Source organism: Erinaceus europaeus, chromosome 20 (genome assembly GCF_950295315.1).
Source record: "Erinaceus europaeus chromosome 20, mEriEur2.1, whole genome shotgun sequence".
NCBI lineage: Eukaryota > Metazoa > Chordata > Mammalia > Eulipotyphla > Erinaceidae > Erinaceus > Erinaceus europaeus.
Genome location: NC_080181.1, coordinates 9,770,930 through 9,790,203, shown reverse-complemented (window position 1 = coordinate 9,790,203; position 19,274 = coordinate 9,770,930). Strand labels below are relative to the sequence as shown.

General features: G+C 43.1%; 2 protein-coding genes across 3 annotated transcripts in view; one reads left to right on the top strand and one right to left on the bottom strand.

Annotated features, from left to right (window-relative positions):
* SIAE (sialic acid acetylesterase) overlaps nucleotides 1-4,362 on the bottom strand; it is a 39,969-nt gene extending 35,607 nt beyond the window's left edge. Inside the window, exons 1-2 of the mRNA XM_007520690.3 lie at nucleotides 4,160-4,362; nucleotides 214-375 (exon numbers count right to left, since the gene is read on the bottom strand). Coding sequence (XP_007520752.2) covers nucleotides 214-375; nucleotides 4,160-4,226 — 229 coding nt within the window. The 5' untranslated portion in view covers nucleotides 4,227-4,362. The remainder of the gene's footprint in view (nucleotides 1-213; nucleotides 376-4,159) is intronic.
* Nucleotides 4,363-4,429: 67 nt separating this feature from the next.
* SPA17 (sperm autoantigenic protein 17) lies at nucleotides 4,430-18,573 on the top strand. Of its 2 annotated transcripts, none has more exons than XM_007520689.3 (5): nucleotides 4,430-4,556; nucleotides 6,236-6,416; nucleotides 12,588-12,658; nucleotides 16,005-16,088; nucleotides 18,230-18,573. In XM_007520689.3, exons 2-5 carry the CDS (start codon nucleotides 6,263-6,265, stop codon nucleotides 18,377-18,379), a joined length of 459 nt encoding a protein of 152 aa, XP_007520751.1. In that variant the 5' UTR covers nucleotides 4,430-4,556; nucleotides 6,236-6,262; the 3' UTR covers nucleotides 18,380-18,573. The 2 variants fall into 2 exon arrangements, with proteins under 2 accessions (XP_007520751.1, XP_060035830.1); XM_060179847.1 differs by lacking the exon at nucleotides 4,430-4,556 and adding an exon at nucleotides 4,666-4,942.
* The last annotated feature ends 701 nt before the right edge of the window (nucleotides 18,574-19,274 follow it).

Below are 19,274 nucleotides of genomic sequence, written 5' to 3'. Positions count from 1 at the left end.
TGATGCCTATTCCCAATGTTCCTGCTCCCTCGAGGAAAAAAGGCTTGAACTCGGGTTTCTTTTTCCTTCATGTCCCCAGTACATGGCAAATCGCTCAGATGGATGTGTGGGTGGGTGAGGGAATGCGGTAGATGAAGAATCTGAATTTGAGCGTTGGTGTTCATGTTTTGATCATCCAGCAGGTGGCAGAAGAAGACAAAAGCTGAACCTTACCTCTCACGTAGGTGGTTTTCTTCATGACCGGCTTCCCCTGCTGGGTCAGAGTCACTACCACTTCGGCAAGGGATGTGCTGTAGCCCCAAATCACTGCCCCTGAAGGCTCCTTCTGCAGCACCATGTAGTCATCAATGTATGAAGCAAAGCGGAAAACATCACCTACACAATTCAGTAAATGCTTAGAGCATCCTTGGTATTTTCATCCAGGACTGAGTCTAGCTAAACTGCAAAGAATATACAGTCCTTATACAGGTGAATTTTAATAAATTCAGTTCTACTAATCTTCTGAAACTAGCTCTGATTTCTGCTAATTCATTGGAGGAGATTCGTGCCTGCTTGAATCTCAAACTGCAAAGAATAAACAGTCTTTATAGCAGTGAATTTGAATAAATCCAGTTCTTTCAGTCTTCTAAAACTAGCTCTGGCTTGTAATTAGATAAGCAACATACTGAGGACAGTTTCCCCCAATATGTCGTATAGCACAGGGTAACCAGTAAGGGAGCCCAGAGCCTAGGGCAGCCATCCAGGGGCCACTTCTCTCCTGGGTCTTCTATGCTGCCTGTCCCTCTCTCCCCCAACTCCCTAAAATGCTCCTTTTAAGAACCCCACAGATGGTATTTATGAGAAAAATAAACCACTTCCTTCCCCTACTTTCCATTACCACACCCAATCCTAGTAGCTGGGAAGAAAGCCTGCCTTTCTCCAACACAGCCTTCTCCAGTCCTTCTCCACTCTCTCTCCATCTTCCCAGCACTGCCAGTCTCCCTCAAATGACCCCCCTCACCACCACTGAACATTCTAAATAAGCAGTCATAAATATCTGTGACAAATCTGCCCAAGGTAAATTCAGGATTGTTAGCAAAAAAAAAATGGTAATAATAAATAAATAAGACAAGATCAGTGAGAGAGAATAGGTCAAAAATGTCTGAGCAAAAATCTTTAGTTGCAGTTTTACCCATTTCACAAACCACACTTACGAAACAGAACAAGAGGAACACTTGGAGCTGGAATCTATTCCAGAGAGTCATTAACAAGACTGAATATGGACTCACTTTAACGAGACTATTCCTATTTTTAACATCCAGCCTATATAGCAAAGTGTCTGATTAATCACAAGCATTTATCCAAAATATCAGTGGGTACATCAAAAGTTAACAAGGGGGAAAAAAAAGATTAAAAAAATACTCCTTAAGTTATATCCTTTTTAAGTCTAAACAAAACAGGTAAAATCCCTAGAAGAAACCAATTAACAAATTTAAGGTTTTTGCCCAAGGGCTTTAAACAAAAATGATAGGCAGGAAAGAGAATAAGAACTAATAAGTTGACATTTTCCTCCTGGAAGCTACGAATGATGATGCCTTCAGCTATGCTTAAGAGCAGTGCAGCTAATGAACAGTTTCCTGCAGAGTGGAAGGTGGCCTACCTGTCCTGCCAGTAAGAGCCCAGGCCCTACATAACCTCCACCCTGTGATGACCATGAAACCCACATGGACCAGAAGGCCTCTGGGCTAGAGATTCATGGCTACCATAAGCAGAATGCTCTGAGACTCTTAACACCCCAGTTGCATAAGCTCCTTGGCAACTGGCTGGAGAGAAGGGGAGAGGCACATGTGTGGGCAGGCCCTGTCTTGGGTAGGTGCTTCATCTGGAATAAAAACTGAAAGCCAAAGGCCTTAGAATGAAGCAGAGAGAGGTGGGAATGGGCAGGAGGAGTGAGAGCTTCCTGCCACTTGCATAAGAGCCCTTGCAAACAAACGGTTGGTTCTCTGCATAGGTGTACAGTGGCTGTGCGCTTTATTGGCTGAGGAATACCTTTGTAAGTCATTTTTGCCAATCCAGGTTTGCTTACTGAACCTCAGTGAGCCCAGCTATACTCAGAAATAAAGGAATTTAGAGATGGAATGAAGCTTTCACACCTTGAGGTAAAACTATGCTATTTATTGATCAACAGACTGAGACCAAGAACATGAAGTAATGCTTAAAAACAGCTTTCCTATTAGTTAATTCACAAAAATTGAGTGCTGCCTATTGTGTGCCAAGAAGTATTTAAAGCACTGAGTATATAACAGTGGAAGAAAAATTAATATAAAGGTTACAAATGCCTGCCAGCAGGGAGCTTCCATTCTACCATGGTACCTGGGAGCTTACTTGTAACAGGCACAGTGTCAATGTGCTGCGTTGAACTTCGACTGGCCTCAAGCCACAAAGGTAGTTTACCAGGTGAGTAGCAACCAAGCCACCTCAATTCCCAAGGGACCACAAGCCTCACTCTATGGCAGTTAGACACTGGTGGCAGCTCAAAGAAATGTCAAGTCCCCTGTCCTTCTAAAGCTCACATTCCAAGCTGTTAAGTGGAGTCATTGGAACTTTCCCAAGGAATAGAGCAACAGGCAAAAAAAGGAGAACAAGAAAAGCTGGGGGGGGAGGGCACAAGTCTTGTTTTTGTCTGACACAAGACACTTGACATTTGAATTTTTTTTTTTTTTAGATCCTTAAATTTTCTTCATGTAAGTGTTGGGCTAGAAAAACAGGACTGGTGTCCTGAAGGAGTCAAACGTAGTCATTAAAAATAAAGTGAACAAAGGGCATAGGCTTCCTTTGGTGCAGAGCTAGTGTGGGCACTGGGGAGGAAATCCCAAGATTTCCTCAACAAAAAAAGAGCAAACCCTGGTCCTTAAGGTGGGTGGAAGGCCCATGGGTGTTCGAGTCATTGTCAAATGTCAGAATATGCAACCCAGTGGGAAGGGAAGGCAGTTTAGAACATTGATGATTAGAAAATATAGTCAATATTCATGACACTGATGTGACAGTATGACCTAAACAAAGAGTAACATACTGCTGTTAAGGAGAACAGTCTTTAAGACTTTAACCTCCCAGGGCAGGAGTAGACAGCATAATGGTTATGCAAAGAGACTCTCATGCCTGAGGCTCCGAAATCCCAGGTTCAATGCCCCACACAACCACAAACCAGAGCAGAGCAGTGCTCTGGTAAAAGAATAAAATAAAATAAAAGTTTAACCTTCCCTCTACCTTACATGCTGGGCCATAGGTCACTAGGGAAATAGGACACTAAGCACTACTACTATACCCTAATGGGCTGCGTTTGTTTGGTTTGAGATACTGGGGCGAGGGGGGGGGGGTGTTCCAAAGGACAGCGGCTGTTATTACTGTCCTCCATTCTCCCACCTCACTTTTCATGTCTTACCAGGGATCTGTGGTGTTCACTACTTGAGTAGCCCGGAGAGGGGGCTTTAAAAAAAAAAAAAATCTTGTAGCATTATCACTTTACTTTGCATTAGCAAGCAGATTCCAACTTCTGGTTTCTCTGTGGGCTGACCCAGTGTCCAGCCTGGGGCATGGATGGAGAATGAAAGGCTCTAACCCGGACTAGAGTCACTCCTCCACCAAGCCATCCGAGCACCCCTCCATCTGCAAGCTGCACCTTAAGAACTCAAGAGCTGAGTCTTCCCTACTCTGAGCCAGTGAGGGGGCTGTTAGATCTGAGCCCTCCCTCATCACCACTCAGCCTAGTGGGATTGAATTCCCCCAGGAGCCCCGCCTGGAGCGAGCCCTCCCCGGGGGTACCGCTGAGGGGGCAGCGCTCTAATGTTTCGGGTGACTCAGCCACCTGTTTCCAAATATTCTCTAACGAGCTTCGCCCCCTTCCCTGCGAGCTCCCCGACAGTTACTCGAAGGCCCGGGGGGCGTGGGCCTGGGCGCACAGGGCGGGTGGCAGGGAGCCCCCCCACCCTCCGCCCGCAGCGCAAAGGGAGGGAGCAGAGGGGCGCCGCGCCCAACCCGCGCCACGACCCCGCCGCCCGGCCCCGCTCGGGAGGATCCTCCCCGGCCTCGGGAAAGCGGTTCTGGGCGGAGGAAGAGGCCAATGGGGTCGAGGGCTGGAGCGGCGCAGGCTGACGGGCAGGGCCTGGCCGCGTCGCCTCACCTGCACTTTGGTCGACCAGCAGGACTAAGGGCAGCACCAGCCCCAACAGAAGGCCTGGCACGGCCATGACTATGAGGGTCGCTCAGCCCAGCACCGGGGCCCGGAAGTGAGCGCCAGATGAGCCGGGGGAAGGGCCGGCCCGTATAGGGGCGGGGCCAGCGCACACAGGGGCGTGGTCAGCGCGTCTCGGGGCGGGGCCAGCGCACATAGGGGCGGGGCCTGACTCCGCCCTTCCCAGGTTGTTCAGTCTGCGAAGCGCTCCGCGGCCTCCCGGAGAGGCCGGCTCTCTCTCCTTCTCGGCCGCCGTACTTCAATTAAAAAAAAAAAAAAACAACGGTTACCCGGCAACGAGAAAAACAACCGGAACCATCGACCCCAGCTCTTGAGAGAGAACGAGGTGAGGCGGTTTCTTCCACTCGCCCTCCAAAATCGATCCCCTCGCCTCTCTAGATCCGCCACGCACCCCGGGCTCCCCAGGGCAGAATGGGGGGGTCCCCGGACAGCCCATTCTTGAGCGCCGAGTCCCCCCAATAGACCTGTGTCGCCCTTTCTGTCCGTCCCACCGCCTCCTCGGATCGATTCGGGGCTCCCCAGGCATTTCCACAACCAAACCCAGTCTCCTGTTCCCTCAAAACTGTCTTTACCCCCCAACATACACACCAGCAGCCCCCCTGCCACTCCCCCTCTTACTGGGCTTCTGCCGGATCTCGCAGCAGCAGGTTCTTCCCTGGGGGTCCCGCCTGCCTGGCCTCCGCCCTTACTCAGCCCTTGTGTCCGAGGCAGGTAAAAAAAAAAAAAAAAAACCTGGTCAAGACAAAAGCAAAAATATTATTTGAGAACCCCCCCCCTCCAAAACAAACTCGAGGTTGGGATTGCAAAAACCAAGACCCCACCATCACCCCCACCCCAACCCTGGGTCCTTCCAGAGTATCCAGGTGCTGAAGCATCAAAGGTCTGTGCTTCACCAGTGGAAACTAGGGGGGAGACTAACTGGGAGGTGTCTTCAACAGGCTACAGTGGCTTCTATTTATTTATTTTCCCTTTTGTCGCCCTTGTCGCTTTTTATTGCTGTTGTAGTTATTGTTGTTGTTATCGATGTCATCGTTGTTGCATAGGACAGAGAGAAATGGAGAGAGGAGGGGAAGACAGAGAGAGGGAGAGACAGACAGACACCTGCAGACCTGCTTCACCTCTTGTGAAGCGACTCCCCTGCAGGTGGGGAGCCGGGAGCTCGAACCGGGATCCTTATGCCATGTGCGCTTAACCCGCTGTGCTACCGCCAGACTCCCTACAGTGGCTTCTAGAACCACAGCTATAGCCTACTTTTTAAAGACAGAAATACAGAGGCAGAGAGAGAGAGAGAGGGAGACACCACAGGACCTAAGCTTCCTTCAATGTGGTAGGTGGGGGCTGAGCTCAAACTTAAGTCACAGACATGGCAAACCTCCTTTGCCAGCCCTACTTCAACTTAGTTTTTGGTTTTTTTTTTTTACATCCTAAGCAGGTTCTTCTCCACAATTTATAATGAATTCTTTCAACAATCACTCTCTCAATTCCTGTGGTATAGCAAAAATTACTTTTAATGGAGAGCAACAGAGAACAAAAGACATCATCGTGTTATAGTGAAAATCTCTGATTTTTCCTTGTTATTTTTTTATTATCTTTATTTATTTACTAGATAGAGACAGCCAGAAATCTAGAGGGAAGGGGGTGCTAAAAAGGGAGAAAGACATCTGCAACACTGCTTCACCATTTGCAAAGCCTTCCCCCTGCAGGTGGGGACTGGGGGCTCAAACTGGGTCCTTGTTAATTGTAACATGTACGATCAACCAGGTGCGCCACCACTGGCCCCTGATTTTTCCACTGTTTAAATGATCGTACCTTGTGAGCCAGTGTTTGTAATATTCTAGTAATGGAAAAGTCAAAACTCTTTGGATAAACATAGGTCATATTAGGGAGAAAAGGGCTGAATTGGAAAATCTTGTGTTTCACAAATAATTTGATGTCATAGTTGTGATCATTTAGGTAAAATCAGAAAAAACAATTTACAGACAGTATTCTTTAATGAACCTCTAGGTACAGTAGACAGTTCCTTCCAAGGAGATGTCGATTCCATTCTCCAACACCCACTACCGAATTCCACAAGGATTTGGGAATCTTCTAGAAGGGCTAACACGCGAAATTCTGAGGGAGCAACCGGACAATATACCAGCTTTTGCAGCAGCATATTTTGAGAATCTTCTAGAGAAAAGAGAGAGTAAGCTTTTTAAAAGTAGACATTTTAAAAAATAAAAGCCTAAGCATTTGATATTGGTAAGACTTGCTTAAAACCATTCCTTTCCTACAGAACGGCAGGTAACTTCAAATAAGAGTTCTTGCTATTTAAAAACGTGTCTTTTTGACAGGTTCTCTTAAACGGCGCTATTTCACATTATTGAAGATTACCTATTTCTAGCGAAGAACTTTATGGTCCTTTTCTCATGGACACCTTCCTCGGGTGGCAGGAAACCTTAGAATATCCTCCCCCACCCCCAAGTTCTCTATTTTCCAGAGGGTTTTTCCTGTACCTGTCAGACAACTGACTGGTCTTCCTGGGTATCTTCCTGGTAATCCTGAGTGGTATCTTGACTCTTCTTACTTGACATTGCTCTACAAGTACTGGCGGTGCGTGGGAGGGGGCATTCTACACGACTTAGTTTTTTAAAAAAGTGTTATTTGCTGGGAAAGATGAAATGGTTTCAATACAGGCACAGAGGAAAAACTACTTTGGAAAGTTAAGTTATAGCAGAAGTTATGGTGGTTTTCTGTATTTTCATGGTCCCATTCTGCTCAGAGACTAAGATTCATGTGAATAGTAACTTTTACTATAGCAATTTCAAATCCTCAGCCTTGAAGATTCATGACAATGAAGAGCTGGCCCAGAACTGAAAATAGGAATTACTACAGCTATAAGTTTCCACTAAAAACCTATTGTTGATGAGAACTGTTTTGTATAAGCCATTATCATTAATTTTGGTTACAGTATTCCTGCAGAGTATAAAAGGTGACTAGAAATAACCACGAGCAAATAAGTATCTGTATTAAATCATTTTACAGAAGAAAAATACCTAGTACAAGTCTTGTACTCCTCTATACACTCTGCTTCCTTCTTTGTTCAATCCTAGCAGAACTTAAACTCTCTGCCACTTCTCTGACTATTCTTGGGCTTTTCCATATCCAGTCAGTGGTTAAGTGGCAGGAAGAAAGCTATTGAGAAACCTTGCAGAGTAAGAGGTGAATAGTAACAGCACTAATTTAACTGTGTTCTTGTAACATTAATTTTACAAATTCATGCAGTAAAAAAATCTTTAGTCATTTAATTTTAGACCTCAGAAACATCCCTTTACAAAAACATTGGAATCACTGTTACCAGATCACGGTATTTTAAGCAACTAGTGATTCAAATTAATGGTCTCAGAATATTAGCTAACTAAGGAAAAATGGGTAAACCTATTTGGAAAAAAAAATTAAACATCTCACCCATTTCTACTCATGTAAAGCAGTGGTGAGTCATCCAACTGATACAGGTATAAAAACTGAGTCTCCAAATGAGAAAAAAAGCCTTTAATCCTATGTTTTCCAACACAAGGAATCCCCTACCAGCATTCTTCATAGGGAATTAGTAGTCTTGATATTTTCTATATGTGCAACAGAAAATGTGTTAGTATATAAGTAGTGTCTCAAATCACTATGAAAAATAAGACTGGCTTTTTAAAGAATAAGATAATTTCAGCCAATGCAGGTTTTTGTTTGTTTTCCACCAAGGTTATTGTTGGGGTTGAGTGCCAACAGTACAAATCCACCCCTCTTGGTGGCTGTTTTTTTCTTTTTTTTTCTCACTCTTTCTATTTTTATTTGAAAGGACAGGTATCAAGAGAGAAGGGGGAGTAGAGAGGGAGAAAGTAAAATAGATACCTGCAGACCTGCTTCATCACTCATGAAGACTCTCCCCTGCGAGTGGGGAGTGGGGGCTCAAACCCAGGTCCTTGAGCCTGGGTAGTATGTGCAATAAGCTGCCCAGCCCTCCTTTTTTTTTTTTTTTCTTGGTTTTTTGGCTGGCTGGCTGGTTTTCTCTCTCTTCCTTCCTCACCCCCTTTTTTTTCTTTTACTTGATAAGACAAAGAGAAATTAAGAGGAGAGGGAGAGGGGGCCGGGCACTGGCATAGCGGGTTAAGTGCACATGGTGCAAAGTGGTTCGAACCCCAGGCTTCCCACCTGCAGGGGGACCACTTCACAAGCGGTGAAGCAGGTCTGCAGGTCTGTCTTTCTCTCCCCCTCTCTGTCTTCCTCTCCTCTCATGATTTCTCTCTGTCCTAGCCAACAACAATGACATCATAACAACAATAATAACAACAACAACTATGATAAACAACAAGGGCAACAAAAGGGAAAAAAATAGCCTCCAGGAGCAGTGGATTCGTGGTGCAGGCACCGAGCCCCAGAAATAACCCTGGAGGCAAAAAAAAGGGGGGGAGGGAGATAGGGAAAGAGAAGCATATGTAGCACTGTTTCACCACTCATGAAACTTCCCCTGTGTAGGTGGGGACCAGGGGTTTGGAACTCAACTGGGTGCACCACTGCCTTGCTCTTCTGAAGGTTGGTTTTTTAAAATAAAATGATGTAATATTGATGGAAAAAGATAAAGTTGGGTTAACTCCTTACACCATATACCAGGATGAGTTCCAGACTGATGGAAGCGTAGATATATTTAAATGAAACTGTTGGGCAGTAAGCCAGCTCCCCCCTGCTTAACGCTTTGGTCTATTTACATAACCACTGTTACCTAATAACCGCCCTGCCTGCAGGGCATTGGTTTCATCCCCACTGGTTCCCACTCTTTTTCCACTCCGCCCCCTCTCCTAGTCACACCCTGTTTTCCACCACTAGTCTGCACTCTTTTTTCGTTGCGCCCTCTCTCTCTATGTCACATCCTGTTTTCCACCCTACTAGTTCCTTCTTGGTGAGTATAAATACAGCTGCTCTTCTGATTAAACATTGAATTGCCTTCTGGCTGAGAGTCCCAGAACACTAGCCCAGCATGAGGCATGAGTTCCTGATCCCTCTTCCACGTAGCAGCCTAGGTTGGCTCCAGTCGAGTTCTCTCCAACCCAGAGAGCACTTGCTAGGGAAGAAGCACCCTCAGGCTATCCCAGCATGAAACCATGCAAATACTAGAAGAAAACACGAATAAATTTCTCTATAATGTAAAAGAGGAGGAGAAATGCTAATAGCTACATTGTTAGTTATTTTAAAATCCAAAAAGCAGTTAGGAACAGTAATGATAATATTGACAACATAAAAGCAAACTTTCACATGGTAAAAATCACCAGAAGGGGCTAGCAAAATAGGTCATTTTGATAGTGTGCTGCTTTGCCATAGACACAACTCAGGTTTGAGTGTGGCCGTCACTACATCAAAGGAAACTGTGGTGCTGTGGTCTCTTTAACTTTCTCTCTGCCTCTAGCTAAAAAAAAAAAAAAAAAAAAAAAAAAAAATTTAGGAAGAAAAAAATCACGAATATCAAACTAAGAAAACATATTTGCAATCTATGTAGTAGATTAGTAAATCTAACTGAAAAACTGTAAATAGGGGCCACGTGGTGGTGCACCTGGTTGAGCGCACATGTCACAGTGCACAAGGACCCAGGTACAAGCACCTGGTCCCCATCTACAGGGGGAAAGCTTCACAAGTGGTGAAGCAGGTCTGCAGGTGTCTCTCTGTCTCTCCCTCCCTATCTCCCCCTACCCTCTTGATTTCTGGCTGTCTCTATCCCATAAATATAATTTTAAAGGCCTGCATGACAAAAAAATTTTAAACACTGTAAATAAACCAATTCTATATAAAAAGGGGAGGGCAAGAGCAAATAACTGATACAGAAATAATGCAAACCTAGGGAGCTAGTTCAGCATCCTGAGGTTCCAGTTTCAGCCTCTGGTACTACAAACCAAATCTGAATGATGCTCTGGCCTGCCTGCTTCTCTCTCTCTCTCTCATCTTTATTTATTGGATAGAGACAGTCAGAAATTGAGAGGAAAGGGGGTGACAGGGAAAGAAACAGAGAGACACCTGCAACACTGCTTCACCACTCACAAAGCTTTCCCCCTGCAGGTGGGGACCAGGGTCTCGAACCTGGGTCCTTGAATATTGTAACGTGTGCTCAGCCATATGCACCACCACCTGGCCTGCCCCTCTCTCTCCCCCCCTTATAAAAACAATGCAAATGGCCCTTATTAAAACATGAACTAGTTTAACACATAACAGACACTCAAATCAGAACTATACTGAGATACCACCACCAATCACTGCCCCCTCATCATCATCAGATTGGCAAAAAGTGAAGTTTGCCACTTTATTCTAAACAAAACTAAATGGAACATAAACATTCAAGTTTGTTGTTGAAATGATGAAATATCAAAGAGGGAAGATTGGTAAAATCACCAAAATTATATATGACTTTAACCTTTAGCCCATAAATTCCATTTCTGCAATGCAGAACATTGTTTTGCCAAAAGTTAAAAAAAAAAAATCAAACCGTAATCAAATCTGACTACCAGTCTACAGGAAATTCAAAGGCAGAGGAATTTATTAAAAATCATCATGGGAATGGAATCAGAAATATCTAACCTGTGGAAAACTACAAAGGAAAAAATGATCCAATTTCATCTGCAAATAAATTGCAAGGGGAAAATGCAGTATAAGAGGTAGGGAGCTTTTAATTAAAGAAGATTTTAAAAACACTTTTTTAAAAAAGGCTTTTTTGTGCCTGTTGTTTGGGTCCTGATTTGAATAGGCCAATATATAGTTTTTAATATAAAATATTAAAATTTGTGTGGTTTGTGAATTTTAGTGATAGTATTGTTAAACGTGATCATGGGATTGTGACTTTATAGCTAGAGAGTCATAGTGAAATAAATATTTTGTTCATAGACTAAGAGAATGTCTGCTATTAACTCAAGAAGAAAAAAGGCAGTAAAGTAAGTAGGGTTATAGGTCAATATGTGATAAATCACGAGTTTCTAATTATTGAATCTGAGTCATGTTCACAATGGAATTTGCTCTGTTATTCTTCCTTAATGAAGAGTTAAAAATTCTGTTTAATTATACATATTTCTTCCTGTCTATGTCATTTTACTATGTGATATGCTTCACTTTTTTTTTTTCCCCCTCCAGGGTTATTGCTGGGCTTGGTGCCTGCACCATGAATCCACTGCTCCTGGAGGCCATTTTCCCCCCCTTTTTGTTGCCCTAGTTGTTGCAGCCTCGTTGTGGTTATTATTGCCATCGTTGACGTTGCTTTGTTGTTGGATAGGACAGAGAGAAATGGAGAGAGGAGGGGAAGACAGAGAGAGAGGGGGAGAGAAAGATAGACACCTGCAGACCTGCTTCACCGCCTGTGAAGCGACTCCCCTGCAGGTGGGGATCCTTACGCTGGTCCCTGCGCTTTGCGCCACGTGCGCTTAACCCGCTGCGCCACCGCCTGACCCCCCTATATGTTTCACTTTTAAAAATACTTATTTATTCCTTTTGTTGCCCTTTTTTATTGTTGTTGTCATTGATGTCGTCTTTGTTGGATAGGACAGAGAGAAATAGAGGAGTGGAAGACAGAGAGGAGAGAGAAAGACAGACACCTGCAGACCTGCTTCCCCACGTGTGAAGCGACTCCCCAGCAGGTGGCGAGCCAGGGGCTCGAACTGGGATCTTCAGGATCTTCACAATGGTCCTTGCTCTTTGCGCCACCTGTGCTTAACCTGGATATGCTTCATTTTTAAATATCCTTTCTCATCCTTCACTTTTCCAAATTTCCTTGCTATTTAGTATTCGGGCTACTGCATTTTCATGCATTTACTAATGAGTTTATAAATCTCTGTACATATATATGGCATCTTCCCTGTTTATTTATTTATATTTATTATTACATAGAAACAGAGATTGAGAGGGGAGAGGGGAAAGCCAGAAATAAGAGGGAAGGGGATGATAGAAAGGGAGAGAGGCATACGCCTGTAGCCCTGCTTCACCACTTGTGAAGCTTTCCCCCTGTGGGTGTAGGCTGGGGGCTCCAGCCCACGTCTTTGCTCATTGTAACATCTGCGCTCAACCAGGTGCATCACCACCCGGCCTCCAAATACATAGCTTTGAATGTTCTCTCTCTCTCTCACCCTCTCAATTTACTATAAATTCTGTGGAGATAGGAATGGTTTTTCTACCTTTCTTAATAGCCCTGAAATATCACCTAACGTTTAATGTCATCTATTTAATGATCACTGACTCTGTCTGTCGCTAGGTTACATAAAAGGTCAATACGATTTTCAACTGTCAGTAAAGAACTTGTGACTTATATTTACTTTAGTGAGCTCAACATAAGTTCAAGTAACTATATATTTTTGTTTAGAAACCAACTTTGATCCAGCAGAATGGGGGGCTAAGGTAGACGACCGCTTCTATAACAACCATGCATTCAAGGTAAGGTCCTGGGAAGTTACTGATTGATTCTGGCTGTTTCTTCTCTGCTTTCAAAGTAGAGATTATTGCTATTTCCTTAGAATCATAAGAACTATGAAAGGCATCACAAATACCTTATTAAATTGTACTTTTCTGATAAGAAATTCTAAAACTAACTGAATCATTTACAGATACTTAGCTTAATTTTTTAGAAATGATAACAGAAAGAATATACTTGAAAATTAGAAAATAAGGGAAGTCGGGCTGTAGCGCAGCGGGTTAAGCGCAGGTGGCGCAAAGCACAAGGACCGGCATAAGGATCCCGGTTCGAACCCCGGCTCCCCACCTGCAGGGGAGTCGCTTCACAGGCGGTGAAGCAGGTCTGCAGGTGTCTATCTTTCTCTCCTCCTCTCTGTCTTCCCCTCCTCTCTCCATTTCTCTCTGTCCTATCCAACAACGACAACAACAATAATAACTACAACAATAAAACAACAAGGGCAATAAAAGGGAATAAATAAATAAATATAAAAAAAGAAAGTTGGCAATTTAGCTTTAAAAAAAGAAAATTAGAAAATTACTCTGCCCTTCAAATCTCATCATCACAATGCTTAGCAACAGCAGATACTCAGTAAATATTTGTTGAATTAATGAGTATTTCTTAAAAATAAAGCATTATTTGTTCAGTTGCTTTATTACCAATGACATCTTACAATAGAATGATTAGAATGAAATATTGTAATGCTAGAGTTTTTTTTCCCTTAAAGCTAACCTTTGCAGGGGTAGATAGCATAATGGTTATGCAAACAGACTGTCATGCCTGAGGCTTCTAAGTCCCAGGTTCAATCCCCTGCACCACTGTAAACCAGAGCAGATCAGTGCTCTCTTAAAAAAAAAAAAAAGCTAACCTTTTCAGAGGTTTAACCTATCTTCTCTTTAGCAACACTCTCACAACTAACCTTTCATAACCAAGTTTCCTCAAACTAAGCCCTAAACTGAAGGCTCCCATTGCATGTAGCGAATGAGTGCCTCTTTTGTATTAAGACTGATTCTGGGAGTCGGGCTGTAGCACAGCGGGTTAAGCGCAGGTGGCGCAAAGCACAAGGACCGGCATAAGGATCCCGGTTCGAACCCCGGCTCCCCACCTGCAGGGGAGTCGCTTCACAGGCGGTGAAGCAGGTCTGCAGGTGTCTATCTTTCTCTCCTCCTCTCTGTCTTCCCCTCCTCTCTCCATTTCTCTCTGTCCTATCTAACAACGACAACAACAAATAATAACTACAACAAGGGCAACAAAAGGGAATAAATAAATAAAATAAATATTAAAAAAGAAAAAAAAAAGACTGATTCTACCCTTGGAAGAACTGAAAACATCCTGTGCCTGTGATCCAGAGGAGAAGCATGACTGAGAAGGGCTGTGTGGGATGGGTCCAGTATCACTAGACCAATTAAAAGCTTTAGAAATGCAAGGTCTTAGACCCTATCCCAGGCCTGCAGATCAGAAGACCCCCTAGTAGTTTGCAGGTTCATTAAACTCTGAGAAGAGTATTTATACACCACTGAAATAATGCATTAACCACAGTGTACCAGCAGACATTAGAATTAAGAGGAATTAACAAAGTTCAAGTTTTGATGGTGTTCTGCAGTTCTGCTTTGGGGAATTTCCTGGGGAAATGGCTGTCACTTATTCCATTAGTTCAAAAGTGAAGTTCCATCCATTTGTACTTGCCAGATATGGGGGTGTTCTGTTTATTTCCATTCAGCTAGATTCCCTTACTCATGTTTTATTGAAATCAAAAGGATAACATTGAAGATTTTAAATCCCCATGTCACACAGCAATTTCAGGGTGCTTCTTTTTCATTTCTCTTTTGAAATCTAAAGGCTCTGTTTGATTAATTTATATGTCCCTGAATTTCTACTTTATCAATTAAAAAAAGTTCTCCCCATAAGTCTTGAATTAGAATCTCTGTGTTTAGAGGAAGATTTCAAACTACATCAAAATGGGCAGAACTCTTTCCCTTTTTCTATTAAAAAAAAAAAGGGGAAGAAGGCTCTATTATTTTTTCCCTTCTTTCCCTTTTTCTATTTAAATCATTCTTCATAGAAAAGTTACCTCTTGATTTATGTTTTTAACCTACAAGATTCAGAAAAATGTCAGCCTAACCCTACATTAAAAAACATAATGGGTGGTCTGGAAAGTGGCACAGTGATAGAGCTTTGGACTCTCAAGCATGAGATCCCGAGTTCGATCCCCGGCAGCACATGTGCCAAAGTGATGTCTGGTTCTTTCTCTCTCTTCCTATCTTTCTCATAAATAAATAAATAAAATCTAAAAAAAAAAAAAAAAACTGGTGGGAGTTAGGAGGTAGCGCAGCAGGTTAAGCACATGTGGAGCAAAGTGCAAGGACCAGCAAAAATCCCTGTTTGAGACCCCGGCTTTCCACCTGCAAGGGAGTCGCTTCACAAGTGGTGAAGCAGGTCTGCAGGTGTCTATCTTTCTTTTCCCCCTTCTGTCTTCCTTTCCTCTCTCCATTTATCTGTTCTATCTAACAACTACAACATCAGTAACAACAACAATAATAACTACAACAACAATGAAAAACAACAAGAACAACAAAAGGGAAAATAAATAAATATAAAAAAATTCTAAAAAACACAATGGTAAAAAAAAACCCACAATGGCTTATATTTTGCTCCTAATTTAGAAATTATTGGGAGTCGGGCTGTAGCGCAGCGGGTTAAGCGCAGGTGGCGCAAAGCACAAGGACCGGCATAAGGATCCCGGTTCGAACCCCGGCTCCCCACCTGCAGGGGAGTCGCTTCACAGGCGGTGAAGCAGGTCTGCAAGTGTCTATCTTTCTCTCCTCCTCTCTGTCTTCCCCTCCTCTCTCCATTTCTCTCTGTCCTATCCAACAACAACGACAACAACAATAATAACTACAACAATAAAACAACAAGGGCAACAAAAGGGAATAAATAAATAATAAATTTAAAAAAAAAACAGATGTTTAAAAAAAATTATCATCACCCCTTTTTATTTTATTGAGAACCTATTAAAGCACCTTATCAATGTTTAGTATGGCTGTTTGGTTTTTACTACAAAACAACGGCACTGTACACATTTCACAAGCAAAAGATCAAATGTGCTAATGAGTCCCTTGGTCTATAGTGTCTGTTTATCCACAATTTTTATTTATTTGAGACTTTTCTACCTTTTCTTCCGACCTAGTTGCCTTGTTAAAAGATCATTATACTTTAATTCCCATTATTTCTTAATAACTCACGGTAATATTTAATTACCATCAAGTCGTTTGATTCAGAACTTAACTAGTTTGGGAACATTACTCATTTGGCTGTCTCACGTTTCTCCAGGAGCCAGAAACACCTGAGAAAGGCGAGCCTGTAAAAGAAAAGCTTCAGACATCTGTGCAAGAGGAGACCCCGGTCACACCCTTTGTGAGTTATGACTGCTATATACTATTGGATTCCTACAATGGAGGACAGCATTCAGTTTGAAACTGCACTCCAACTATGTACCTAGTTTGTTACCCATATTGTTAAATTTGCTATTTTTGCTTTCTAGATAGCAATCATCAAACTAAGCGGTAGATCATTTATAGACATACCTATATTTGTGTATCTACTGAACTGCACACTTAAGATCTATACTTGTTTTTAAAGACTTACCTTATTTACTTCATATGGCATAAGAGGGCTTCATGAGGGAGGATGGTGGAATACAGGGAAGGAGGGAGGGAGGGAGAAGGAGAGAGAGAGGGAGAGGGAGAGAGAGAGGGAAAGGGAGAGAGAGAGGGAGAGAGAGGGGCCAGAGTACCAGCTGAAGAATGCCAGGGATCAAACTGAGAGCCTCAGGCATGTGAGTTCAGGCTCTACCAGTTGAGCTGCAGTACTTTTACTTTTTTCTTTTTTCTAGTATTTTACTCTGGTACGTGTGCTGCCAGGGATTGAACCCAAGACCTCATGCTTGAGATGGACTGATATGGTCCAATGTTTTCATTATTTATTTAGAGAAGAGGAGAGAGACAGAGAGAGAGAGAGAGGAGAGAGAGAGGAAGAATAAATGCATGGAGCTGCCATGTGATACCAGGGCTCAAACCCAGAGCCTTGCATATAGCAAGATGTGCACTCTACCAAGTGAGCTAGCTCCCAGCCCCATTCTGTAGACCTCAACGTCTGTAAACGATTCCTAATTTTTGTAACTTTTCCAGGGTTATCATCTGGGCTCTGTGCCCACACAGCTCTATTGCTCCCGCTTGCCAACTGTCATTCTTTTCTGTCCCTCCTTCCTTCCTTCCTTCCTTCCTTCCTTCCTTCCTTCCTCCCTTCCTTCCTTCCTTCCTTCCTTCCTTCCTTCCTTCCTTCCTTTCTTCCTCTTTCTTTCTTTCTTTCTTTCTTTCTTTCTTTCTTTCTTTCTTTCTTTCTTTCTTTCTTTCTTTCTCCTGATAGAATTGAGGGACAGATGAAGAGTGGAGGGAGAGCGACAGAGAGGAGAAACACTTGTAGCACTGCTCCTCCATTTGTGAAGCCCTCCTACACACACACACACACACACACACACACACACACACACACACACGTGTGCGCGCATAACTGAAGGTGGGAACTAGGGACTTAAACCTGAGTCCTCATGAACTATGAGGTGTGTACTCTACTTGAAACCTAAACTTTAAGGAAAAAAAAGAAGAAGCAGGGGCCTGGCTGGTAGCATACTCAGTTGAGCACACACATTACCAGGCATAAGGACCCAAGTTCAAGCTCCTGGTCTCCATCTGCAGGGAAAAACTAAACAAGTGATGAAGCAGTGATACAAGTGTCTCTTCCCCTCTCCCCGCTCACTTTCTTCTATTCTATCAAAATAAATAAAATAAAATAAAATAAAAAATTTAAAATAAGATGCTGTATACAAAAGTTCAACTTAGCATAGAAAGCTGACACTACTGAACTAAATGGATTTTTCTTTGGCAATCCGCTTTAAATATGTGGTTTTGATTAGCTTATCATTGAGAAATTAAGAAGTTCACATTTTAGTGGTCCAGGAGGTAGCACAGTGGATAAAGCATTGGACTCTCAAACATGATGTCCTGAGTTCAATCCCTGGCAGCACATGTACCAGAGTGATGTCTGGCTCTTTCTCTCTCCTTCTATTTTCTCATTCATAAATAAATAAAGTCTTTTTTTAAAAAAATAAGTTTACATTTTATGTGATCATGATTTTGGACCATCATATTTACTATTGGTCTTGATATTTCACCATGCATCAAGGATTCTAATTTACTCCTCCCCCCCCCAAAAAAAAATGGTGCTGCTCAGCAAACTGTTTAGCAGGAATTATGTTGGGGGTGTGAGGGGACTTGGCAATGATACTTTATTGCATCAACATATTAAAGAGTGACAAAATGAAATGCCTGCTATTTTGAAATTCACCATTTGGTACATAATGTGACAATATATAAAATTCCCTCAGGAATCAACAGATCTTGGCTGTTGCATCCTTAAATGGATTAAATGTATGCAATTATTTTTATGACCTCAATATAAAAGATCTTAGAGAGTTTCTTGTTTTACTGTGCATGAAGGAGTTTTCTGAAGAGGACAGAGAAAAGGAGGAGCACGCTGCTGTGAAAATCCAAGCAGCCTTCCGGGGACACTTAGCCAGAGAGGAGATGAAGAAAAAGAGGTCCTATGAGAACACTGCTCTCGCACAGAACACAGAAGAAAATGAGTGAGAAGACTGGTTTTACTGGCATCACCCCCACCCCCTACTCCCCCAGAACATGAGAAGATAATGTGAACCATCCACCTTGTTGTGACTGTCATTTTTCCCTTAATAAGGGAGATGTGATGTGGTGAGATAGCATTTGCTGCTGTTGAGAAAATCTTTCGTGAGCATTTGTTTAATAAACATGCCATTGTAAACATGCCTCTTGGTAATTTTGCTGAGGTTTTTTTTTTTTTTCCTCCAGGGTTATTTATCATTGGGGCTCAGTGCCAGCTCTACAAATCCATGGTTCCTGGTGGCCATTTCTTCCCATTTTTTTTTTCTCTCTCCATTTTATTCGATAGGACAGAGAGAAATTGAGAGGGGCGGGGGATATGGAGACCTGCTTCCGTGTTTGTGAAGCAACCTCCCTGCAGGTGGGGAAGAGGGGAGGAGAAGGGCCTCAAACCCTGGTCCTTGCGTGGGTCCTTGTGCATAGTACTTTGTGTGCTTAACCAGGTGTGCCACCACCTAACCCCTTGTGCTGAGATCTTGAGCCTTATTTATACTGCCGCTGGCTCTATGTGTGCAGACCTGAGTTTCTGACTTTGAGAGGTTTCAGTGGCTACATTGTGTAACCATCAGTTTATAAATAAATCCTCCCTATCACGTCACTGAAGATTTATTCTGAAATGGAGCTGGGTGGTAACATAGCTAGTGAATCGCACATGCTGCCATACATGATCTAACTCCTGATTCCCACCTGCGAGGGGGGGGGAAGCATCATGTGTGTTGGAATAATGCTGAAGGTGTCTCTTTCTCTCTGTTTCCCTCTCTCTCCCTCCCCCCACCAAAGGAAGGGAAAAAAAAAAAAAAAGGAATAGCCACCAGGTACTGAGCCCCAGCAGTAACCCTGATGGCGA

What these genes read in the sequence shown, in the direction of transcription:
- SPA17 (XM_007520689.3), top strand. Translation starts at nt 6,263, where the DNA reads ATGTCGATTCCATTCTCCAACACCCACTACCGAATTCCACAAGGATTT. An exon ending in TCTTCTAGAGAAAAGAGAGA is followed by an intron (nt 6,417 to 12,587) that starts GTAAGCTTTTTA and finishes ATTTTTGTTTAG; the next exon opens with AAACCAACTTTGATCCAGCA. An exon ending in ATAACAACCATGCATTCAAG is followed by an intron (nt 12,659 to 16,004) that starts GTAAGGTCCTGG and finishes ACGTTTCTCCAG; the next exon opens with GAGCCAGAAACACCTGAGAA.